Source organism: Typha latifolia, chromosome 8 (assembly GCF_019914945.1).
Source record: "Typha latifolia isolate L0001 chromosome 8, TyphaL0001v2, whole genome shotgun sequence".
Lineage (NCBI taxonomy): Eukaryota > Viridiplantae > Streptophyta > Magnoliopsida > Poales > Typhaceae > Typha > Typha latifolia.
In genome coordinates this window covers 1,946,267-1,970,388 of record NC_133093.1, presented here as the reverse complement: position 1 = coordinate 1,970,388, position 24,122 = coordinate 1,946,267, and the positions used below count along the sequence as shown (strand labels likewise).

Below are 24,122 nucleotides of genomic sequence, written 5' to 3'. Positions count from 1 at the left end.
ATATGATGATAAGATAGGTAAAGATGCATTGTTGAAATTGATTTTTGACTTTCTGGAAACGGATGGGTGGACTTAAAGGTCTTTCTGACATAGAAACAAGGGATAGACAAAAAAAGATATTTAATTGCATATTAAATCAACAATGGTCGTTGTCACGATCCGAGATAGAAATCATGACTAGCCATGGATCTCAATATGCTTGAGATATACGAAGCCTTATTAATACTTTCTAAGTGTACGATGGCAAAAATAAATAAACGAAGAAGATCTGCTTTATTAAATTTAAAACTAATTGCAATTATTATAAAACAATGTCATTAAAATGAGTCTCTAAATGAAATAAATTTAACTTATAATCTAAAACATAAAAATCCAAAAGAGCGGAAAAGTAAATAGGTGGATCCTAAGTGAAGGTGGAGTCCGGGCACGTCTCGCTCAGTCGTCACGCTGACTATTACCTGAGATAGATAAATAAATATAAAAAACAAATCTATGAGCTAACAACTATAGCTCAGTGAGTGGAATCTACTCGAAAACCAAATAAATTCTAAATTATATTAATGTTGAATAAAATTAAAATTTAGAACTAAAAATCAACAATATCCATAACAATTTACAATAGGCATGCTCTTTAAATAATGACAATGATAATAATAGAGTCATAACTTGTAACCTTGCACAGTTTTAACATGTTAACATCTTTCCAATATTTATACTGTCATATGTTTCAATGGGTTTAAACCCTGTGGATCCACATCAACTAGAAGTCACCTCGTGATAATGCTTAGGACTTTTCTTTATAGCTAATTCGATTAGGGTCATCAGATGGTATCATCATGTGATCAACACACTCTGTCTTTTCCTCTAACCGTTGAGAGAAGTTAGAGTCACTTAGAAAATTTGTCATTCATCCTAGGACTATTCTCTAACCCCGCCAGAGTTACCTAAGAAAGTCACCGCAGTGATCTGATTTAGGATTTTCTCCTGGACTTCTAGATAGACTTGAATCACCACGAAAAACTGTAAGCGATTTATACCGAGACTGTTATCTAAGTCGTACCAATATTAGTCTTATTTTTCTTTCACTAAAATTTAATATTTGCATAAGGTATGACGATGCACTGAGTATAATGATTAAATGCACATAGAAAATGTAACAATTAAATTTGCACGTAAGGATGAAATAAATAATTTTTACATATAGAAAATTACATGGTCTGACAAAGGTACGAAATATAATAAAAATAAATATGTGAGTGAACCCACTCACCTGAGTCTAGGCAAGATAACCGAAATCTCAAATCTCTAGCTCACGTACTAAAAATCACCATCTTTAATAATAAATAATAATAAAATTTTCGATTTGAATAATATTAATATTTCTAAAATTAAAAAAAAATTAAAAAAAACTAAAATAGATTAAATTACCCATTGGATTGGGCTGGGCTACTGCTGGCCCGGCCCATTCCAAAAAATAGAACTAATCGAGCTGGGCCAAGGCCCAGCAAAAATAATGGATTGGGCTACGGGCTAACTGCGGCCCATCCAATATAATTGGTTCAAGTTGGGTCTTTGGATCCGAAATCCAAACCCGAACCCAAACCCGAACTCGTAAGAAAAAGGGGTTGGCTCGGGTTAAACCCGAGCCCAACCAAATCCTTTTCCTTCTCGCGACCGACGCGAGGAAGAGAAGAATCGGGGGAGAGGGTGACCGCCGGCGACCCCGCCGGCGGCGGTTCACGACCACCCTCAAGCCCCTCGACTCTCTCTCTCTCTCTCTCTTCTTCGTCGTCCTCACGAGGTGGAGGAGAACCCACCACAGACGACTGGAGCCATGAGGGCTTTCCTAGAAGGCGACCATGGTGCAAAGCCAACAACTTGGAGCTCTTGAGCACGAGCAGTAGCAGCCTAAAGTCGCCGGTCAGCCTGATTTGTCGATGAAGCCGCAAAACCCAATTTAGGTATTTTTATTTTACCTTATTAAACTTTAGTTAAATTGAGGGTGTGAGAGGGCTTACTAAGGAGTTACGTGGCCATCTCCGATGGCTCCGGTGGCACTCCGGCAGGCCGATTCCACGGCGTGACTCCGATGGTGAGTAAGAAAAAAACGAAGGAGGAGAAGAAGAAGAAAAGGGAAAAGGAGGCTGGGAGGGGTTGAGGAGAGAGAGAGAATTAGGGTTTAATTTACAGATTAAAAAAAAATCCAAATCTAATTTGATTCGGATTTGACGAGATCTCCGCTGCGCCTCGTCGCGTGCTGGAGAGGGAGAGGGGAGGGGGTTGCATGTGCACCTTCCTCTCTCAACCCTTTTTTTTCTGGTTCTTACAGTCATGTTAGTGGCACGTGCCGTGTCGTGTCGGTCGGCATGGGGTGTGCTAGTGGCACACCTCTGCATGCTAGTGGCATGCCTCTACATCCCGCGAGAACACATTTATAATATTTTTAATAAACTTTTAAGATATTTAGGTCTTCGTTTGTTAATCTTTAGTTTTTGGTTTAAATATATGTATTAAATCATATATTATAGTGCTTTATATTTAAATTATTTTTGTAAATGACCTATTTTATTAAAGATAAAGCAACAGCTAAATATAAATATTATTCAACACATAATATGATTAAATATATTTATTAAAACTAATATTAATGATTGGACACTTATTTATATAATTGGATACTCCATAATAAAATTGAACACATAATATTAATTAATAATAGTTCAATAATTAAAACTAATATCTAGTTGAATGTAGAATAATGAAGAGAATCAAATACTTCATTTGCCGACACAAGAATATCACAAGAATGTTGCATTAAATATTATCAATATTCTTCAAAACTCATCTATTAATAGTATTTCTCATTGTAATTTCTCATATAGTCTTTATACAAATAAGAATTTTATAATTTTTTTATAATATGATATGAATATTAAACATGCACGAAAATGACCAGCACGGGCACACCATAAGTATATGCAAATTGTAGATATAGAGTATAATAAGGTTATTGTAGCTCTAGTGGATGTGATTGATATGATGGTAATAATGATAAACTCATATAATCCTGTGGGTACACCTTTCCTGATATCATATTACCTACAAACTCAAGTCCTCTGTAAAAATAATCTCTTTGAGAAGGTTGTGTAACAGGGTCATATGTTTTATCTCCATTATCACCATCACCATTATCATCATTATCATTTCTAGTCTCATCATCATTAATTTTATCTAAACCTTCTAAATGATCGATTGATTAGTTGATTTAATAGTGATTGATAAAAATAGAAAAAATTAAAAAAAGGGTTCCACATGGCACGATGATCGGCATGCGGCTGTGCCGGACTGACATAGCTCGGCACGGCTCGGCACCAGGGTGTGCCACTGGCCTGAAATATTAATCTCATTTTGGGAATAACAAAAAAGAATATTTATTCTAGAATTGACCTTATTCTTAATGTAAACAAGGCCTTAGATTAAGATAACTGGAACTATCTGGCACATAGTTTCAATTTCTTTTAAGAAGTAATTATTATTATAATATTATAATAATAAATTTAGAGCGATTCAAACCTTACGAAATTCCTAGTAAATACATCCTACATGAACCATTAGTTTGTCTTCTGACTAAATGGAAAAATACAGATGAATTAACCATTAGTCACATTGTATCCTCCGATGAATATGTTTATATTAATTGATGAAAAATTCAATGATTGATATTGTTTATCTCTTAATTTTCTGTTTGCAGGAGGTAGTTAAAAGTTAAAACAAGCATGCCCTATTCTAACATTATGTGAATTGGCACTCTTCTATGATAAGAAGACTAAAGAGTTACTTCCTAATAGAATACATTTATCAAAAAGCAAGTAGTTCTATAGTGTAAGGGGAAAACTGGGAAGCCTTTATGGGAAATTCAGTCACTACTCAATACATCTCTTATTGGTGTCAATATGATACGCATTTATATAATCGGAGTCATACTTTACCATCATACTGATATTTTTTTACTATTATTTTTTACTTTCACGTAAGCCTCTATGACACTGAAGTATGTTTTTTCCTCCCTTTTCAATGTTTTTGTATGTCAATATCTATAATCCAATTTGTAGATCTGTATTATTTGGAAGTATGACAATTATTTACATGGTCAGAGTTGTAATGTAAGAATATTTTACATTAATGGCTGTTGTTCATTAGCCTTTTGTGTTACTTGTTAGCATATAAGAGGTAATTCTATTAATTGTTCTCTGCTTTTGTATGTGTATGTTGATATGTAATGTATTTCCTCTTCTTTTTTTTGGGCATATACGCGTGCAATATGTATGATGTTGATACCATTTGCTCTCTCTCAATTTATATGTCAGGAGATGCTACATAAATTGTTGTATCTTAGATATGTTTTATTTGGTATTCACCAATTATTTAAGATCATGGATTTCCTTTTTCTCTCTGGTCTTAAAGGCTGCAAGGATACTTTTAGCTTCTGATGGAACAAACCTGACAAAAATGGAGGCAGACACCAATAACAGTGAAAACTGTCACAGATATCAATATCTAAATAAGGCAATCTCAATTCTAACTTCTAATTTTTCGGATGGTATGTCTTACACATGTCATTGTTTTTAACATAGATGAAGAAAATTGATTACATTTCTCTGTTTGTAGCCTCATCTTCTTATTCAAGGTGACTCATCGAGTATCTCCAACATTATTTTATAGACTAAAATATTGACGATGTCTTCATTGTTAATGACTTTCCTCCTCTAATTTAAGCAACATTAAATCTATAGTAAACACATAATCTTATTTTCCAGACATAAACAAGTTAATCCTTCATCGAGTTGAATGTCTTCTTGTTCTTTTCTGGTTGTAGTTATTAAGTCAATGGATTGCTAGTGACCATACCCTGCTCTGAATGTCAGATCTTGTGAAGTACCGAGTATATATGTATGTCAAGTAGAATTCGCCTGTCAGCTACTTTTTCATCCATGCATCCATTCCACAAGTGCATATTCATTGTATTGTATGCACATAAACACATAGGAATTTGATGCTCCTAATCCTAAACTGAGACCGTATTACTGATTAAGACAAAAAATAGCATCAGAATTTTTAGTCCAGTTATTTGAAGAGTCCATATTTAATCAGCTCCATTTGGGAGCAAATTTCTCTATCAAACCAAATGCTGTTATTTCTTCTCTTAGTAGATCTTTTCATGTGCATTGTGCTCTTTTCTTTCCTCTCACTGTCTACTTGAATTAGATGATTTAGGGATGTGCTGGTGGAGCCTCAATCAACCTGTTCTTGCTCGACACAGCCTTTGTAGCAACAATGATGGAGGATGTGATAAAGAGAGGCAGAAGAAGGTGGAGAAGAGAGGTATAATGAGGGAAAGAGGGAGAGAGGGAGGAATTTTGGAAGGCAGAGCGGTAGTTGAATTTGGGGTGAATTGTAGAAGAAGTGAGGATATGAGCGGGACATAAGCATATGCAAGTCATAGATAAAAAAGTAGCATAGCATCCAAGCATAGTCAATAACATCCCAAATCTTTTTTCTCACAAATTATTTATCTTAATCAATATTCTCTATCAGTTCTAATCCTTTTATTAATAAAATTAATGGATAATCATATCTTAACCCTCTGAACTGTTGTCCATTTCCATATAGATGCCCTCTTTTTTTTCGTGATAAATTGATCCCGTAGTCTTAACTATGGGAAATCTCTGAAGGGCCCCTTCCATTAGATTTTTTTGGTTAAAAATGTCTCACGTGATCAATGTTAGGCCCTTTAGGAACCATTTTGTCCTTATTTTAGATAAAAAAAAAGAGAAATATTGAGAGTAAAATAATTATTGATGTTTTTAGTCAGCACCGTCAAAGAGGTGAGAAGTTTCTATAGTTTAGGCAATTAATGCACACCAAAAGAAAGAAAATTGGTGTATGTGAAAATAAACAATAGGTTAGGAGTTCTTAGTGTAAGTATCCCTAAAATTAATTCCATTTATCCGCTTCAATATCTTTATTTCACTAGGCTTAACTTCTTAATATGTTCTAGTTGCCAAGCATTCTCATTTATAATGTTTGATTGGTTTTGTAAGCAATGATGGTCGTGCCGACCGAAACGGGAAAGTGTTGTCGGCATGGTAACTTACCGTGTTGACGGCATACCGGCATGTCTCACGAGGGGTGCCGCACGGCACCCCTCCTTGCCGCTTCGCCTATCTCGCCCGCGTTAGGTGCCCTAGCCTTAGGAGGAAGAAAGGGTGAGACGGGTCAGGTCGGATTGAATAAAAACTTAAGTTGAGGATTCGGAGCGGCGAGAACGGCGAGCACAAGGGCGTCGTCAGTAGCGAGCTCATTCTCCTTTATCTTTTTCTCTCCTCTTACGACACAGCGAACAAGTGCTGTAACACGTGTCGCGTCGGCTAGTGGTCAACACAATTTGTGCCTATGGCATGGCCATCCTTGCTTATAAGTACCATAAAAAATCTCCTTCAAGATTGAATGGTATATGATGATTATTAAATTAGAGGTATATCGCTATTAAACAAGGATGACCGTGCCGATCAACACGCCGGTAATGGCATGACATTTGGCATGGGGTGTGCTAGTGGCACATGCCCATTTAAGCCGTGCCGATCATTGTGCTAATGTAAAGCCCTTTTTTCTAATATTTTTTTATATTCATCAATCATCAGCAAATCAATTTGTCATTTTTTTAACAAACATGATATGACACATGAAGCCCATTTTTTTAAACTTTTATTTATTTCCATCAATCATCATCAATTAACTACTAGTCAAGCTGGATCTTCACGATCGGTTACTAGTCGAGTTAGATCATCTTCACAATCAATTGATCCTTTAGAAGGCTTAGATAAAATTGATGATGATGAGACTAGAGATAATGTTAGCGGTGATGGTGATGGTGGAGTTAAGATGCGTCTTTACTACACAATATTCTCAGATATGTATTATTTTTATAGAGGAGGAAAACTTTACACATGCCATCCAAGATCAAGACCACGAGGTCAAACCTAGACAACCAAAAAGATAGAATTTATTAGAGCTAATATAAAGGAAAGGACTATCTTAAGCTCAACATAATTATAACCAGATGAGGGAATGATTTGAGTCTATAGGTAGTTGAACATCAAGAAAGGTGCGCCCACAAGATGATATGAGTTCGTCCATAAAATGATATGTGTTTATTATCATTACCATCATATTAATCACACTTACTAGAGCTAGTTCACCCTTATTATATTTTATATCCACAATCTGCATATGCTTATGGTGTGTCTGTGCTGGTGTCGGTGCTAGTCGTTTTCATACATATTCACTATCTATATCATATTATAGAAGAATTACAAAATTTCTATTTTTATGAAGATTATGTGAGATATTATAATGAACAATACTATCAGTGGATGAGTTTTAAAAGATTATCGATAGTATGTAATGCAATATTCTTGTGTTATTTTTGTACCGACAAAGGACTATTTGATCATTTTCGTCATTTTACGTTCAACTAGATATTAGTTTTAATTATTGAACTATTATCAATTAATATTATGTGTTTAATTATATTATAAAGTATTCAATCATATTATGGAATGTTCGATCATTAATATTAGTTTTAATAAATATATTCAATCATATTATGTGTTGAATAATATTTATATTTAACTGTTATTTTTTTCTTTAATAAGATATGTCATTTATAAAAATAATTTAAAGGTAAAACACTACATTGTAGGTTTTAATATATATATTTAAATAAAAAACTTAAGATTTACATGCCGAAGGTGGCACGAAATGTGCCACTAGCATGACCATTGTTGCTATTAAGAATCCAATTTTATATGTAACTATACTCATCTACAAGGATTGCAATGTTGAAGGCATGTGCCATGCTAATTCTCGGTTGGCATGCACCTATCATGCCTCTGTATGCCACTAACATGCATTGACACTCCTTTGACACACTTCTAATATACTTTTTTAGAGTATTTAGAGATATTTTTGAGTTGAATATATGTATTAAAACTTACATTAAAATATTTTATCCTTAGACTATTTTTGTAAATAATCTATTTTATTTAAGATAAAGCAACAATCAAATTAGAAATATTATTCAATACATAATATAATTGAATACATTTATTAATTGATAATAGTTCAATAATTAAAACCAAAACCTAGTTGAACATATAGAGCGATAGAGAGGATCAAAGACTTTATTTGCCGGCATAAGAATAATATGAGGATGTTATGCCAAACATTTTCGATAATTTTGGGGAAAAAACAATAATTTTTGAGTATGCTGCAATTTTAGCTAACAATAAAGTTTAGGTTTAAATCAACTCATATGGTGTTAATCTAATAATTTCCTATCCTGATTTTGTCCAAATTTTAATGAATTTGACATATTAATTTTGGATTTTTTGAAATTTGGGTGAAACCTTATTATGTTGAAAATCTATCTGTAAATTATAAATATGGGTTCAAATCAATTCATATAGAGTTAATCTAACATATCCTGTACTCATTTTGACCCAATTTCAATGAATTTGACATATTAATTTTGGATTTTTAAAATTTGAGAAATAGTTTGCGGGAAATCTAAATTTTCCTTTGATTCCTATACTTTAAAGAGTATTTTCATAGATCTAACACCAAAATGTTAGATCTGTGTAGAATGATCCTTACAAATGATAGATCTAGTAAAATTAAGCTAAATCCAGCACTTATACACCCCAATTTAGTTTTTAAGCAAATGATAAATCTAGTGAAATTGAGCTAAATCCATTGATCATACAATCGTATTCACTACATAGGTTTTCGTCATCAAAGGTACCTATTAATTCCTGTCTCAGCACAAGATTTTTCTAAATCAATAATTTCTCTTTTCACATCTTAATATTTCGTCAGTCATATTTCCAGATAAAGCCTACCTGAGACCATCTTTTCCTGTTCTTTCAAAGTTCTCTGCAGAACTTCGGAATAGCCCTGCCAAGCCCTCCTCCATGTTCAATCTCATTGTGAAAAAGAACTAACATGAAGCTCGAAACCTGCACAAAATCCTATTAAATTGGCCCTGTTTGTTTTGAAATCTGAAACTGCCACTGCCTTTTATCTAGTTCTATTGATCAACATTGAAGATGATGCCTAATAAGTTGTGGATCTAAACGATTTCGGTTTTTTTGGTGGATTTTGGCATCAAAAGATGAAAACTTGGATAAGAGTTGAAGATAAATTAAAGAAATGTATTAAGTTGATCTACGTCACTTTCTTGATACTTGATGTTTTTCAGTTATTCCAGGTTGAATGTTGTTTAAGACTCATCACCGAATAGCCAAATTTTGTCTCTCTACTTGTAGCTTTGCGTTACCTTTGATGATATCTAGTTTAGGGACTTGATCATTCACATGAACTTTGTTGTTGCATCATTTAATTTATCTTAGAGTTGTATACATATAGGTCCAATCCCTAGGTTTTCTTACATCACGTCATAAAGCAATGTAATTAAGCTAACTGCTTGTGTAACTTCACAAATCTTGTGTTAGTTTATCTAGTGCTCTATTAGTAAAAATATGTTTGACTATAGTTTAATCTAATCAAGTCTTTGTCACTAAAAGGTGGTAAAATACTGTAAAATTTAATTTCATATTTCCTATTTCATTCTTTTGTTCATATTGACAACCTCCATGACTCTCAAATATCCCCACTTTCTTTTCTATATGAACTATTGAGTAGGATGGCTGTGCCATGGCACAGCTCATGCTGACCACCAGCCGGCACGGTATGGCACTTGCCGGCGGTGTCGCAAGAGAGGGAGAAAAAGAGAGGAGGAAGACCAGCAATGCTTCACTCTTCATCATCGTCGTTGCCCATCGCGAGCGAGCTTGAGGTCACTGATGAAGGCGCCGATCGCTCCAAGGTGGATGCCCTAGTCCCTGGCTCAAGGAGGAAGATGACTCAAGTGGATCGGGTCAGGTCAATTTCTAATAAAAAATTAAGTTGCCGATCTGGCGAGCAGCGACGATGATGACGAAGAGTGAAGCGCTGCTTGGAGGGGTGTTGTGCAGCACCCCTTGTGCCACATGCCAACCTACACGCCCCATGCTGGTCAGCATAGCTATCGTTGCTATCAACTATGCTTCCACAATCTTATACACACCTGTCAATGTTATCCTTTTTTTTTTGTCAGTTTCATCTTCAAGTTATTCACCTTTCCATAATATCTTTTGATGTGGTTGAATAATCCGATTGAGGTATTTAAGACTGATTCCTTAATACAAGTTTATTTTTTGTATGTAACCTTTTATCTTTAATGCGTTCTGTTTTAGGTTCTGGACCCTCCAGTTTACCAAAGTTTTTATTTAGTATTTTCTTTTGTAAATTGTCCTCCTACCTAGGCAACTCCAGTACACAAATTATATTAACTTCTTCCCATTCATTGTTCGCCCTACCAACTTCATGGTTTTACACTTTTATATGTACGTTCATATATTCTAAGTCACTACTTAAATTTTCTCTGTGGAGCTAGTTTCCACGGTCATGCTTGCCCACATGGGACAAGTTTTTATTGTGCACCTTCACATTCATTGCCCAACATGATACCCTTTTCTCATTACTACATTCTGTTAATAGAAATGCACTTATTGTGGCAGCAACCACAAAGACATTATTTCTGTAAAACTTTATTTACATAATTTTCGGACAAAATTTTTACCTTGGTATCAAGCCTTGTTAAGAAACATTAAGATTCTCACCAATGGAGTTGAACCAAATAGTGCCATATATGATTGAAATTGTGCACCTCATTATGACTGGATAAGCAGGAGACAAATTTATAATACATTATGATTCATGTTAGTGTAAATTTGCATTTTAGGTAAGCTGATTGAGGATTCATACATGGATCATGACATTCATCTTAAATCAGGAATGGAACATTATATTTCATGTTTGTATATTTTTTGTACCATATGATACTACCTTTTTCATCAGGGTAACTTTTCTTCCCTCCAGACTTATGTGTAAATAAGATCCAGAAGCTTCTATTTCCAGTATATGAACTTTGTAAAAGTTGTCCGATTATTCATCATAACTTGATAATGTTATTTCCAGTTGAATGGTTTATCATGCTGTGCATCAATTCTACAAGTTTGTCATTCCTGATATTGAAATACTATTATTTCTTACCATCCCACAAGGAGATAAAGATGGGATAGTTTCTGTCTCTTCTCCATGTTACTGCTCATGTATACGGAGATTGACAAATAAATGCTGGAAGGACTTATTTAATTAATTGTTTGTTTAACTGCCTTCGTAAATTGAAGTATTGAATAGGATGTCAATAGATTTATCTTGAGTTTAATCTGTATTGTAATAACACGTAGATGATCAGGTTCCCCCGTGATTCTATCACACCTGACAAGAGGTTTTATTTACTGGTTTAATAGGTACAACTGCTGCTGATTCAATTAATCTAGAGATTTTGGAAGAGCCTTTCTTCTCAAAGAAGTTGTCAGTTCTAATCAAAGTTCTTTCAAGATACAGGTCTGTACTAATGCTACTATCAGGTGCTTTTGGAATTTAGATGTCTAAAATTGTAAGTTGTTTTTGTCTAACATCTCTACTTCATTCATCATTTCTTCCTCTATGTTTTGTCAAACAAAGAAATGAATAACAAATTCTATGTTTTGAGTCTACAGGCTTGAGTTTCTAGAATGCATTCTTTTAAGTGTATCTAAAAGTGGACCTAAAATGGAAAATTTTAACAAAAATCCTCTTATCGAATAACAATACATCTTATTCCATCTATACATGTCAAAATGAAAACATAGTGGAGCAAGCCACATATTAATGCTAGTTTCTATGAAACATTTTGTGGTTCAACATTACTTTGATCTATTTATGTTTCATAGTAAATTATATTTAATTATACAAAATGCAAACTATGAAATTTTGTAAGTATCAAACAAAGTTTTACGTCTACAGATGATAAAAAATAATGGAATAATATTCATTTCTCTAAATTGAATTGTACTAAAAATGCCAGTTGCCCTTGACGAGATTTCATTTTATAAAACCGCTGCATTATCTTGCAAATATTTCTATTAAATATGTAACTAATTTATTATTCATCCACTGATCTCCTGTTTGATTGCGCAACCGAGCTTTTATCACTTTCGTGACAAAGAATATCCTTTCAACTATAGTTGTTGCCATTGGTAATAGAAGCACCGAGTTCACCAATAAATAGACGAAATGATATTTAATATTTAATATTGGTAATTGACCATTCTTTCAGCAAGTTGTCCTATACCATTCAAATCCGAAAATTGAATATCAGATTGCATATCAAAATTGAAAAACAGATTGCATACCGAATTTGAATGTTTTAAGTTGATTGTCAAGTACCATCAATTATGCAGTGAAAAATCATCTAGATAAAATTGTGCCAACAAATTCAATTTTTCCTTATCAAAAGCAGCAAATGAATATTCACGCACTGTTACATTCTTGGATTAAGAGGGGATTAGGTTGTGTGTTTGGATTGAAGGTAGGTAGTTTGTTAATGGTGGTGGAAAGAAGTGAAGGTGGGGTGACGTGGAGATGGAGATGAATGAAATTTGGTGAAAAGATAGGACGAGGAGGGAGGAGTTACTCCTAGAAGAAGTAGGGTGGCGACAAAAGGAGAGAAGGATCTAGCCAGCGTCGGCTAGGGGTCAACGGAAAGGTTAGGGCACAAGGAGGAAGAGAGAAGAGAGATTGAAAAAAGAAGATTCATTTAAAGCTAATCCAACTTGGATGCAATCCACAATACTTAGATGTTACCCAATTGACCAAAATAATTAAAAATAATCCATCCTCGTCGCGGCGCGTTCTCTGTATATCCTTGTGGGCAGACGTTTGAATAACCATAGGGCCGTTCGAACGCGCAAAACCTATTCTCTGTATGTGTGAACGCGTGTAGACTCTCGCATTTGAACACACCCCGATAGTAAGTTTTATTCTTCAAACAAAATTTATTCCTTTCGATACAACTTGGCCTAGCCCTAGTTGTATCACGCACATATAAAGTTACTTCCATGGAAAATTTTAGTGGCCTCTCCGCACACATGTGCTCATGCATGCATGTTAGATTAGGACACACACATGGGAATTATGTACAAGTTTGTTATCTACCCCATTTTGATCTATCTAGTTATGCTAGTGTAGAAAAGGCACTTGTTGGCCGAACAAGAGATCCATTGATTTCCTATCTCTTCTCTGCTTGGCCGTCGATCCATGTACCTCCTTATCTTTCCCTATGTCAATGTGACTTACATCCAATGAGACATCAGTATATAATTGTACCATCACATTCTCTTATCAAAATTTGAACTACAACATTGACATAGAAAGGCTGAGTTAGGGTAGTCCTTTGGTTGTTGTGATTGAGTTGCTGATTTGAAACAGTAGCACAAGGATCGAATCAAAAGCCTAATTAGAAAAAGAAAATAAATCAAGTAGTCTCTGATATGCAGTGTAGCATTTGTCTCATCAAAATGAGTAAAATCAGAAATAAATCGACAATCAGGAGAAGGCGATAAGTAATATATACATCAAAGGTGACTGATAACAAGTAGATCTGTCTTGATAGGTTTATAGCAATCATGTGATATATCCTGTTAGAAAATAATTCATTAATCATCTATTTGTATGGAAGTTGAGAGCTAAGTAGTTCTGCTGCAGCAGAATGGTTTCACTATTCTACTTTGTCTTGTCCAAGGTGTCTAGAATCTAGACACTAGAATAGTGAACTAGATACCTAATCTGCAAGAGTCAAATTATCTTTTACGAGTTCCTATTGATTTTGTTTTCATTCTATAATGTGCACTTTTTGGTACGTATTAACTTAATGTCATGGCTTTATTTTCTTGACAGGCTACAAGAAAACATGAAATGTATTATTTTTGTGAAGAGAATCATTGTTGCAAGATCTTTAGCATACATTCTTGGAAACTTAAAGTTCCTTGACTTTTGGAAATGCGAGTTCCTTGTAGGATGTCATTCTGGATTAAGGAATATGTCACGAAAAAATATGAATGCCATTGTTGAAAAATTTTCTTCCGGAGAGGTACTATTGGACATCCCTTCCCTATTTTCTTATATTATTTTTAGTATGTATCTTCTTCTGATGTACTTCTTATCCTTTAGACTACTTCATTTCTTACTATATAAGTTGGAGTAGATATGTAAAGTTTGACTGAAGAAACCTTCTTTGTTTCTTCTGCGACACATTTTTCTTCTGTAGTTTTAAGGTTTCCAGTCTAGATCAAGCAGGTTCAACTTGATATTAAATTGGAAGACATTTGACATTTTACTGTAAAACAGGCAGCCAGACATTAATAGATAAAAAAGATTAGCTGACTGGAAACAGTTTGAGCTAGAGGCTCGTCTTCTGTTGGTGGTGTACAAGATGAAATTTGAAAAAGATCAGTTTGAATTTATGGTATTATTTTGTTTCTGTTAAAATTCTTACACTAGCTTTCCATGTATATATGGATAAATGAGACCAGAAATTCTTGATTTGATTACTGATAGTTGACAATATACTCGTAATCTATATATTTTTCCTTTAAAGTGGAGAATACATGTCCTAAAAAATTGATTTAATATTTGTTAACAATTTAGCATTGGATAAGGCATTTATTGTTTCCATGAGCAAGTTAATGACAAGCAATGACATACAAGTAGGAAAGTATGTTGTGACGTGTTAAAGGGGATTACAAAAGTAGAGTATATGTTCTACATTCTCTCTGATTAGCTTGTCATTTATGCTTGATTTCATTCAACTCACAGGTGAATCTTCTGGTTGCTACAAATGTTGCTGAAGAAGGGCTTGATATTCAAACTTGCTGCCTTGTTGTGCGGTTTGATCTGCCTGAAACTGTTGCTAGTTTTATACAGTCTAGAGGCCGTGCTCGGATGAGAAAATCTAAAATCGTATTTTTATTGGAGAGGTATTTTCATTCTGTAAATGTTCTTTCACTCCTTTGCATGCTTAAGCATTCCACTTTAATATTGTTTATCTAGTAATTAACCTAGAATGTCTGTCTTCTTCTCAATATCTCAGTGGGAATCAGCAGGATGAGAAACTACTGAATGATTTCATAGCTGGTGAACTTATCATGAATAAGGAGATAATTTGCAGGGCATCAAATGACACATTCCATAATTTGGAGGAGACTATTTATAGAGTTGGTAGCACTGGTGCTTCCATTAGTACTGGCTGCAGCGTGTCACTCCTTCATTGTTACTGTGCAAAACTTCCTCGAGATATGTACGTAGTGACTAACATTCTTTCAACTTTTGGCATCATATTTCCTCGGCAAAACCTGTACAATCTTGTACTTTTGAATTGACAAACATAACCTTTCCTTCACTGCAGATATTTCACTCCTGCACCAAAATTCTTCTACATCGATGACATCAATGGGATTATCTGCAGAATAATTCTTCCGCCAAATGCTCCTTTTCGTGAAGTTGACAGTCTACCATGTTTATCAAAAGATGTAGCCAAGAGAAATGCTTGCCTAAAAGCATGTGAGGATCTTCATGAAAGAGGTGCTTTAACAGATTTTCTTTTGCCTGGTATAGGTCCTGGAAAAAATGAAGGATCAGCGACTCACTCTGTCGGACATGTCACCAATGAAGGTTTGCTAGTTTCTATTCAATATTCAAACATTTGTGCTTAATTAGTTGTCATTATATGATAGATTTATATATATTTTTCTATAGATGATAGTCTAAGAGAAGAACTTCATGAGATGCTAGTACCTGCTGTCCTCAAAGAATCATGGTCCAATCTTAATAGCCAGATAAATATGTATTCCTACTATATTAGATTTGTTCCTGTACCGTTGGACAGAGACTACAGAATGTTTGGTCTTTTTGTCATGACTCCCCTTCCAGAAGAGGCTGAAAATTTAGAGGTTGATTTACATCTTGCTCATGGTAGAATAGTGAAAGCAGGAATTGAAGCTTTAGGGATGTCAACATTTGACAAAGAGGAGGTAAGACTTCTTTCCCTATCAGTAGATGCATATACTACGGTATGTTTGTCACCTAATGAAATCTAATCTGAAGTTATTTGTCCATACAGATGATGCTTGCACAAAATTTCCAGGAAATGTTTCTGAAAATTATACTTGACAGATCAGAATTTTCTTCAGATTATGTTCCCTTGGGTCAACTTGTTGGATCTCAATATTGCTCGTCAACTTTTTATCTATTGCTTCCTGTCAAGCAGCAAAATTATGGGGAAATTATGATTATTGACTGGTCAACTGTGAGGCGCTGTTTATCATCACCAGTTTTTCGGCATGACACAAATTTGTACGGGGAAGATCCCTATCCATCACATGACTCGTTAAAACTTCTCAATGGAACAGCTAAGAAACATGATGTCCTAAACAGCTTAGTTTTTACTCCACACAATAATCTGTTTTTCTTTATTGATGACATTCTTCACGAAACAAATGCCAGTAGGCAGTATAAGAGTATGAGCTATGCGGAATACTACTATGACAGGTAAGTACTTTTTGATATAATGTGTTTTTTTTTCTTTATTGATGAAATTCTTCATTGTTAACTCATCCTATTCTAAAAGTTTAAGTTGTAAGAGAATAGTGATTTTTATATTTTATATTTAACACTCCTCACGTCGAGGCTGGCATTTTGATGGGTCCAAAAAAATGGACTTGATTTAAATGGGTGAAAGTGTTATATTGTAAATGATAGATGGAACTGACAATATTCAAACTTAGGGACTTCGCTCTAATATTATGTTAACTTACCAACTGCTCTAAAAACTTAAACTGTTAGTATCATAGATTCCAGTTTCAGTGATCCCGAGTGGGATTGACCGAAATGGATTGGGATCAGAGCTGATCCCGATCTAGGCTGAAACTAGTTGGTTGGCTGGTTTTGGCACTGTAGCAGGCCTACTGGAGAGAGAGAGAGAGAAAGAGAGACGACAGATAATTATTATATTTTAGGCTTTATATGAGTAATTATTATTTTTTAAAATTTTTTAGAAATTTCTCATTTTTTAAATAATATTTAGAATTTATTAAATTAAAATAGTTCGATCTAATATAGACGACCGATATGGCCGATACGGCAGATACGTATCATTTTTTCGGACGGCCGATCTCGATCTCGATATCGATTTTTGGAACCTTGGTTAGTATATGCTTAGTTTGAGTTTAAATCTTGAACGTGGCTTGTTGGCTCTATTTCTTAGTCATGATTTAGGTACCTTAAACCAATGGTGGCAGTGCCAACTGGGACAGGGCGTGTCGACAGTGTACTGACATGTGGCCCGAGGAGGGTGCCACACGACACCCCTTCTAGCAACTACGTCGCTCGCTGTCACCTCACTATTGCCTCTCACCGGCAACCTCGCCATTGTCCTCGTTGCCCCTCTGAGCGAGAGGCATCGCTCGCACTCGATGGTGAGCGAGGAAAGGTGAAGATGAGTAGTCTTTTTCATCCTTTTCTCTCCTTCCCTTGTGGCACGGTCGGCAAGTGCCATGCCATGTCGTGCCTGTGACACAGGTTCTTTTGCCTTGAATTAGACTAAGAAAATATAGTGTTTGGTTGTTAACTAGGCTAAAGTATAATTATTACTTTTGATGTGATGTGAAAAAGTAAAAAATGTGTTGGTTTTGAAGGGAAATATATACAAAAGTAATGAACCAAAATGCTCTTTGACTTTGAATGTAAAGTTTAAAAACATTATTTTTTTATTAATAAAAAGATTTGAATTACCAATTTGCAGGCTTACAAGCATGTAAGCCCATTTGTAGGCTTACATGTGAGCAAACGGGCTTAGTATGCATGTAAGCCCACAACCGGGCTTACATATTATTATTATTTTTTTATTTTTTATTTTATTCTAAAATATCGTAAGATTAATATTTATAAATAATAGTATAAGGTTACTATTTTTTATTATTCTTTTGTTTTTGGTTATAAGCCCACATGCGAGTCTATATTATTTTTCTAATATCTTTTAGAAGTTCGTATTGAAAACTTTATTAAAAAAAGAAAGTGAGTTGCTGCGGGCTTAAAGGTTTACAAGCCTACAATCACCCTATAAAATTTATTGTGGACGTAGTAAGTTTTAAAATTTTTTTGGAGAGAAATATATTTATTTTGGTGGGAAATTAGAGATAGATGAGAGAAGATTTGAAATAGAGATGTAATTATTACTTTGAGGTGACATGAAAAAGTAAAAATATTATTTATTTTTTTAGGAAAAATTGAGTACTTGCCATGCAAATAGTACCAAAATATTATTATTAAAGTTATAAAATATAAATGCAGGTAAATCATTTTAAACCCATATTAAACCTATTAGTAAATTATGTTAACTAATAAAGTTTTAATTTTTTCACAAGTGTTTACGAATTTTTTTTCCATGGTTAATTTTATTTTTGTGAGACATGGTGAAAGAGGAGCTCTTTTATAATAAATAAATATGTATTTTTTAGAAGAGAGAGGAGAGAGGGGAGAGAGACAAAAGAGATAATATTGACAAGATATGAAATTGATAGATTTAAGTTATGTCAAGTGTAAAATTAGAATCAATTTGAATTTCTATTGAAAATTTTGTTTTATTTATTAGGGAGTGAACTTGGTTATTGAACTTGGCTACGTGTCCCTGACCAAATTTAGGGATCTCCCTTGAACTCAAAGCAAACAAGGGCTTAGAGAACAGTAGTTTTTGTGATATTGACAAATTTTTTATGCAATGACCAAAATATTCAGATTATAATGAATAGAATGTCATGCGATTCATGCCTCGATTTGGGAGCATAATGGCTGCGAGCATGCGAATCACTAGGATAAACTTCCCATAATCAAATCCTAAATAAACATTGACACAACGAAAATGTACTTAGTCATGAGAGTCATCTCTAACCAGCATGTTAGATGCTCAGCAAGTAAATCCATTTTACCATGAATATGTCAAATGGCAAAAATCAATATGTGATACATATAATAGCATAACATGAATCATAATGACATACAGAAGCTGTCTTAGAAAATATTTATCTCTTCATTTCAAAATCCAATACATGCTAAATTGAATTATAAATTATTTATAATATCTCATATTGCGTCAATGGTGGACCATTCTATATAGATGTAATAGCATGTGAAAATTATAATATGTAAAGCATGATCTTAAAACCCAAATTTCAATCATTGGTAATATACTAATAATATCTAATATGAAACTAAGCTTGCTTATGACATGAATAATAAAGCACGAGTAATAACAGTACGAGTAAGAAACTAATAAAATACTTAAATATCATTATATAGATTGCAGAACCTCTCAATCTCTACTAAGTGTTATATTTATCTCTCTTAGGTCTGTGGCCGTAGATCTATATCAACTAGAAGACAATCTTGTAGATGGCGCTCTGGTATTTTTCTTATAGCTGACCCGATTAAGGTCATCAGGAGGTATAATTGAGTAATAAACACACTATCTTTTCCTTCAACTGTCGAGAGAGACTAAGGCTACTTTAAGAACATTTTTGGTTTAGCTTGGGATTATTCCCAAATTTTACCATAGTCACCTAAATTGGTAACCATATTATCAGGAATATGTCTATTCTCTAGACTTCAAAGTCAACTTGAGTTACCATAGAGAGATTTTCGATCTAGCTTGAAATTGTTCAGTTATTCGTACTCATAATTTAGATTTCATTAGATGCACAAAGAAAATAATATAGCATGATAAATACCATTGACAGAGAATATGGCAATTTATGACAAGTAGCATACACAATTACACGTAAGTTGTAAAATACGATGCAGAGCAAAACTAAGTGAAACTTACCATAATTATCTGTAGATTGATTTAGACTTATTTGTCCTCAATATAATTCATGCAAGAATTATCTATAATTAAATGTCATTAAGATGCTAACATTTTCTAAGACATACATCTCAAATCCTCTTTATAAGTCATGTATATAGAACATGAATAAACAATAATCAAAGATTGGATCCCATAAATATTTTCAACTTAACCTATTATGGAAATATGATAGAGAGAGATCTCTTATATTATATGTTCTATAAATTAAATATTATGAATAAATATTTCCTCTTATTTCTTGTATTCTGGAAATAAATAAAAAAAATTGATATTCTATTTAAGTGTAATATTTCTAATATGTTAGAAATATAAAGAAATCATAATCTCCTTTTTTTTAAATATAATAAACAACGGTTTTCTACATAATCGATCTAACCTTGATATCTCTAATTTATTGTAAAAATTCTTAATAATGAATTTCTTACTTTCCTATGCACATAGGTTCATTAACATCATCTGAATTAAATTTCTCATATCAATAGATTATTCATTTTAAAATAGATCTAATAGAATTTTCTTCAATAAAATATTTTTGCTCAATTCTATTCTATATTATTCTGAATAATAAAGATTTTAAGGAAATATAAGTAGAAACTTGCCTTGATCACTTGAATTCCAAATAATCTGGTTTTCAAATCTTAAGGAAATCTAATTTCTTTTCCTTCCTTTCTCTCTCCAAACCAGATCTGGTCTACTGTTACTTTTTCTCTTTTTTTTTTTCTTTCTCTCAGGTACGGCAATCTCTCCCTCTAGGGCTTATTTTACTCTAACCTTTCCTCTCTTTCTTATAGATAAAAAAAAGAAGTCTTAATAAGGTAGATAAAATTAAATATATTATTATCTATATGATTATCTATAGTTTCCTATTTATTTATTTATTATTATTTTTTCTATAAATTTTGGGTTGTCTCATAGAACATGACTGGAAAGGTACTTCTCTTAAGAGATCAATATCTGCAATCAGTTTTCTTATCCCATAATTGTCCATGTTTAGAAGATGCACTTAAGAGGAAACTATGAAGAGATTAAGAAGACATTGTTGAAAACTTGAAATATAATGTAAGCTTCAAGACTCTCACTATTATGCATTTTCTCCCCAAGAGATCCTTAAGATTTAACTTGCAAGACAGTATTTCTTACAAACTAATTGAGGTTATTCAGGACAAATTTACCTTTTCCCAATTGGACGAGTTAACTGATCCTATAGTTGCTATCTTGTCTTTGAATACTGTCAACATATAGGTAATTTAAATTATTTATGACTAAATCCTATAATAATTAGGCTATGAATTGCTTTTATCTTTTACACTTTTTTACCTTTTTAATCTTTGCATTTCTCAAACCAATGAAAATGAGATGGAAGATGGTACATTGTTGTTCCACTGAAATTTCTACATGGCTGTTTTATGTTTAAAATTATCACTGCAAAATCAGGTTCGGAATTCAGCTATCCCATCCAGAACAACCTCTTCTAAAGGCTAAGCAGCTTTTCTTTTTGCGTAATTTGCTCCATAATCGTTTGCAAGAGAGTACAGGTGACTTCCTTGCTGCTTTTCTCATTATCAATATTTTTTTTTTGTTTTTTAGCTGATGTCATTTTACTGGAATTCCTATAACTTTGTTTAGTAGGTAAAGCTTATCTTCTTAAACTCTATATGCATCAGAAAGAATTTTTTTGTTGGGGAAAACCTAGATAATATTTGACGTCTTCCATGTTTTGCTTATAAATCAGTATCTATTGAAAGCATACAGATATGCCAGGATCCAAAAAATCCTGATTGATAGGCCAGCATCAGGAAGAAGCAATTACAGTTAATTTGATTGCTATTCACATAACGAATTTCCATTTTTTCCACGTTCTAAGTTCAAACAATCAAGTCAGGGGTTTAGGGTTCAGAGGTTCTCCAATTGATGAATATATCCTCCACCAAACCAAACAATTGCTAATACTGCTATTGTGATTCCCTATATAGGGGATAAATGAATATAATCCTCAAGAATATCTTAGTTTCATGATACCAAACTAAGTTCTTCATTGATTTGTGAATCTGTTGTTTGCTGTCTAGATCTGCCTTGAAGCAGGTGAACAAATAACTGCCATAAATTGAAGTATGTTATCTGAACTTGGGTTACATGTATGCAGATTTGCATTGCAAAGCGACCTGTCACAACCCGAAATCGGAATCATGACCGGCTATGCACTTCAATACGCCTGAGATACATAAAGCCTTACTAATACTTCTTAAGTGTACAATGGCAAGAATAAATAAACAAAGAGGATTTGCTTTATTAAATTTAAACTAATTGCAATTAAATAAAACAATGTCATTTTTACTGTCTCTAGACAAAATAAAATTAACAATTAATTTAAAACATAAGACAAAAGAGCAGAAAGATAAATAGGTAGGTCGTAAGTGGAGGTAGGGTCCCGGTGCATCTCGCTCAGTAACCACACTGATCATTACCTGAGATAATAAAATAGAAAAAAAATCTATGGGCTACCAACTATAGCTCAGTGAGTAGAATTCACTCGAAAACCAAATAAATTCTAAAATTTTTATAGTGTTAAATAAAACCCAAGTTCAACAATATAAATAATAATTTTCCAATAGGCCTGCACTTAAAATAATGCCAATGATAACAATAGAGAGTTATAACTTGTAGTCTTGCTCAGTTTCAACATATTAACATCTTTCCAATGTTTATAATATCATTTGTCTCAGTGGGTCTATACTATGTGGATTCACATCTACTTTGAAGTCACCTCGAGATGACACTCGGGACTTTTCCTTATAGCTGATTTGGTTAGGGTCATCAAAAGGTATCACTATGTGATCAACGGGCATTGTTTTTTTCACTAACTGTTGAGAGAGATTAGAGTCACTTCAAGAAATTTCTGATTCATCCTGGGACTGTTCTGTAATCCCGCCAGAGTCACCTAAAAAAATCACTGTAGTATTCTAATATAGGACTTTCCCTTGGACTTCTTGATAGACTTAAGTCACCACGGAAAGCCACAAGCTACCTATACTAGGTCTGTTCTTTAAGTCATACCAATACTAGTTTTATTTTTTCTTTTCACTAAAATTTGTAATTTGCATAAGGTATGACGATGCACTGAGTATAATGATTAAATATACACAGAAAATATAATAAATAAATTTGCACACAAGAATAAAATAAACAAATTTGTACACAGCAAATTATACGGTTTGACAAAGGTACGAAGTATAATATAATTAAATATGTGAGTAAACCCACTCACCTGAGTCTAGGTAAGATTATTGAAATCTTTAGTCTCTAGTTCACGTACTGAAAATCACCACCTTTAAATAATACAAAAATAAAAATAATTTTAATTTTATCCCTATTAAAGTTTCTGAATTTTGAAAACCAAATAAATGGCTACAATGGGTTGAATAAAACCCATTAGATTGACCTGGCTGGCAGCTGGCCCACAACCCACCCTTCCACTTCATGTTAATTGGGCTGTGCCAGGGCCCAACCCAAAACCTATAAGGAACAGGGCTGCAGGTCGGTCTGCAGCCCATGAGTTAATGTTAGAGGGTCGGGTCTGGGTTGCAGACCCGAACCTGAGAACCCGAGCCTAACTTTTTTCTTCCCCAATGAGAACGGTGAGGGAGAAAGAAGAGAGAAAGAGGAAAGGGAAGGGCAAGAGAGCATCGACGGCGGCCAACGTCGCCGGCGGCTTGCCGACCTCGCCGAAGCCTTCCTAGCGACCTCAACGACTTGTACTAGAGAAGGGAAGATCGATCATGGTGACCAGCAGTGGAAGACTTACCACTCATAGCCGACCATGACTTGAGCCACGAGGGCCTCCCTGGAAGGTATCATCGACACAAGGTTTAAAGCACGAAGCTTTCTATGATGGAGCGGTAGCAACCCGAAGCCGCCGACTGACAGGGTTCACCGATGAGGCCACAACACCGAAATTAGGTATTTCTATTTTAATCTATTAAATTGAAATTAAACTTGAGGGGTAGGAGAGGGCTTACCAAGGAGTCATGTGGTAGTCTCCAATGGCTCCGGCAACACTCCGGCAAGCTGATTCCATGGCGTAACTCCGACGGTGAGAAAGAAGAAAACGGAGGAGAAGAAGAAGAAGAAAAGGGAGAGGAGGCTGGGGATTAAGGAGAGA

General features: G+C 34.1%; 1 protein-coding gene across 6 annotated transcripts in view; it reads left to right on the top strand.

The window, feature by feature from the left end:
* Nucleotides 1-24,122, top strand: part of LOC140793409 (endoribonuclease Dicer homolog 4-like) — a 72,140-nt gene that overhangs the window by 22,912 nt on the left and 25,106 nt on the right. For all 6 annotated transcript variants that reach the window (XM_073144881.1, XM_073144878.1, XM_073144880.1 and 3 more), the window contains 9 exons: nt 4,465-4,600; nt 11,475-11,571; nt 13,945-14,137; nt 14,863-15,023; nt 15,137-15,343; nt 15,452-15,717; nt 15,802-16,076; nt 16,166-16,593; nt 21,398-21,498. In XM_073144881.1, the coding sequence (XP_073000982.1) occupies nt 4,465-4,600; nt 11,475-11,571; nt 13,945-14,137; nt 14,863-15,023; nt 15,137-15,343; nt 15,452-15,717; nt 15,802-16,076; nt 16,166-16,593; nt 21,398-21,498 (1,864 nt within the window). The remainder of the gene's footprint in view (nt 1-4,464; nt 4,601-11,474; nt 11,572-13,944; nt 14,138-14,862; nt 15,024-15,136; nt 15,344-15,451; nt 15,718-15,801; nt 16,077-16,165; nt 16,594-21,397; nt 21,499-24,122) is intronic.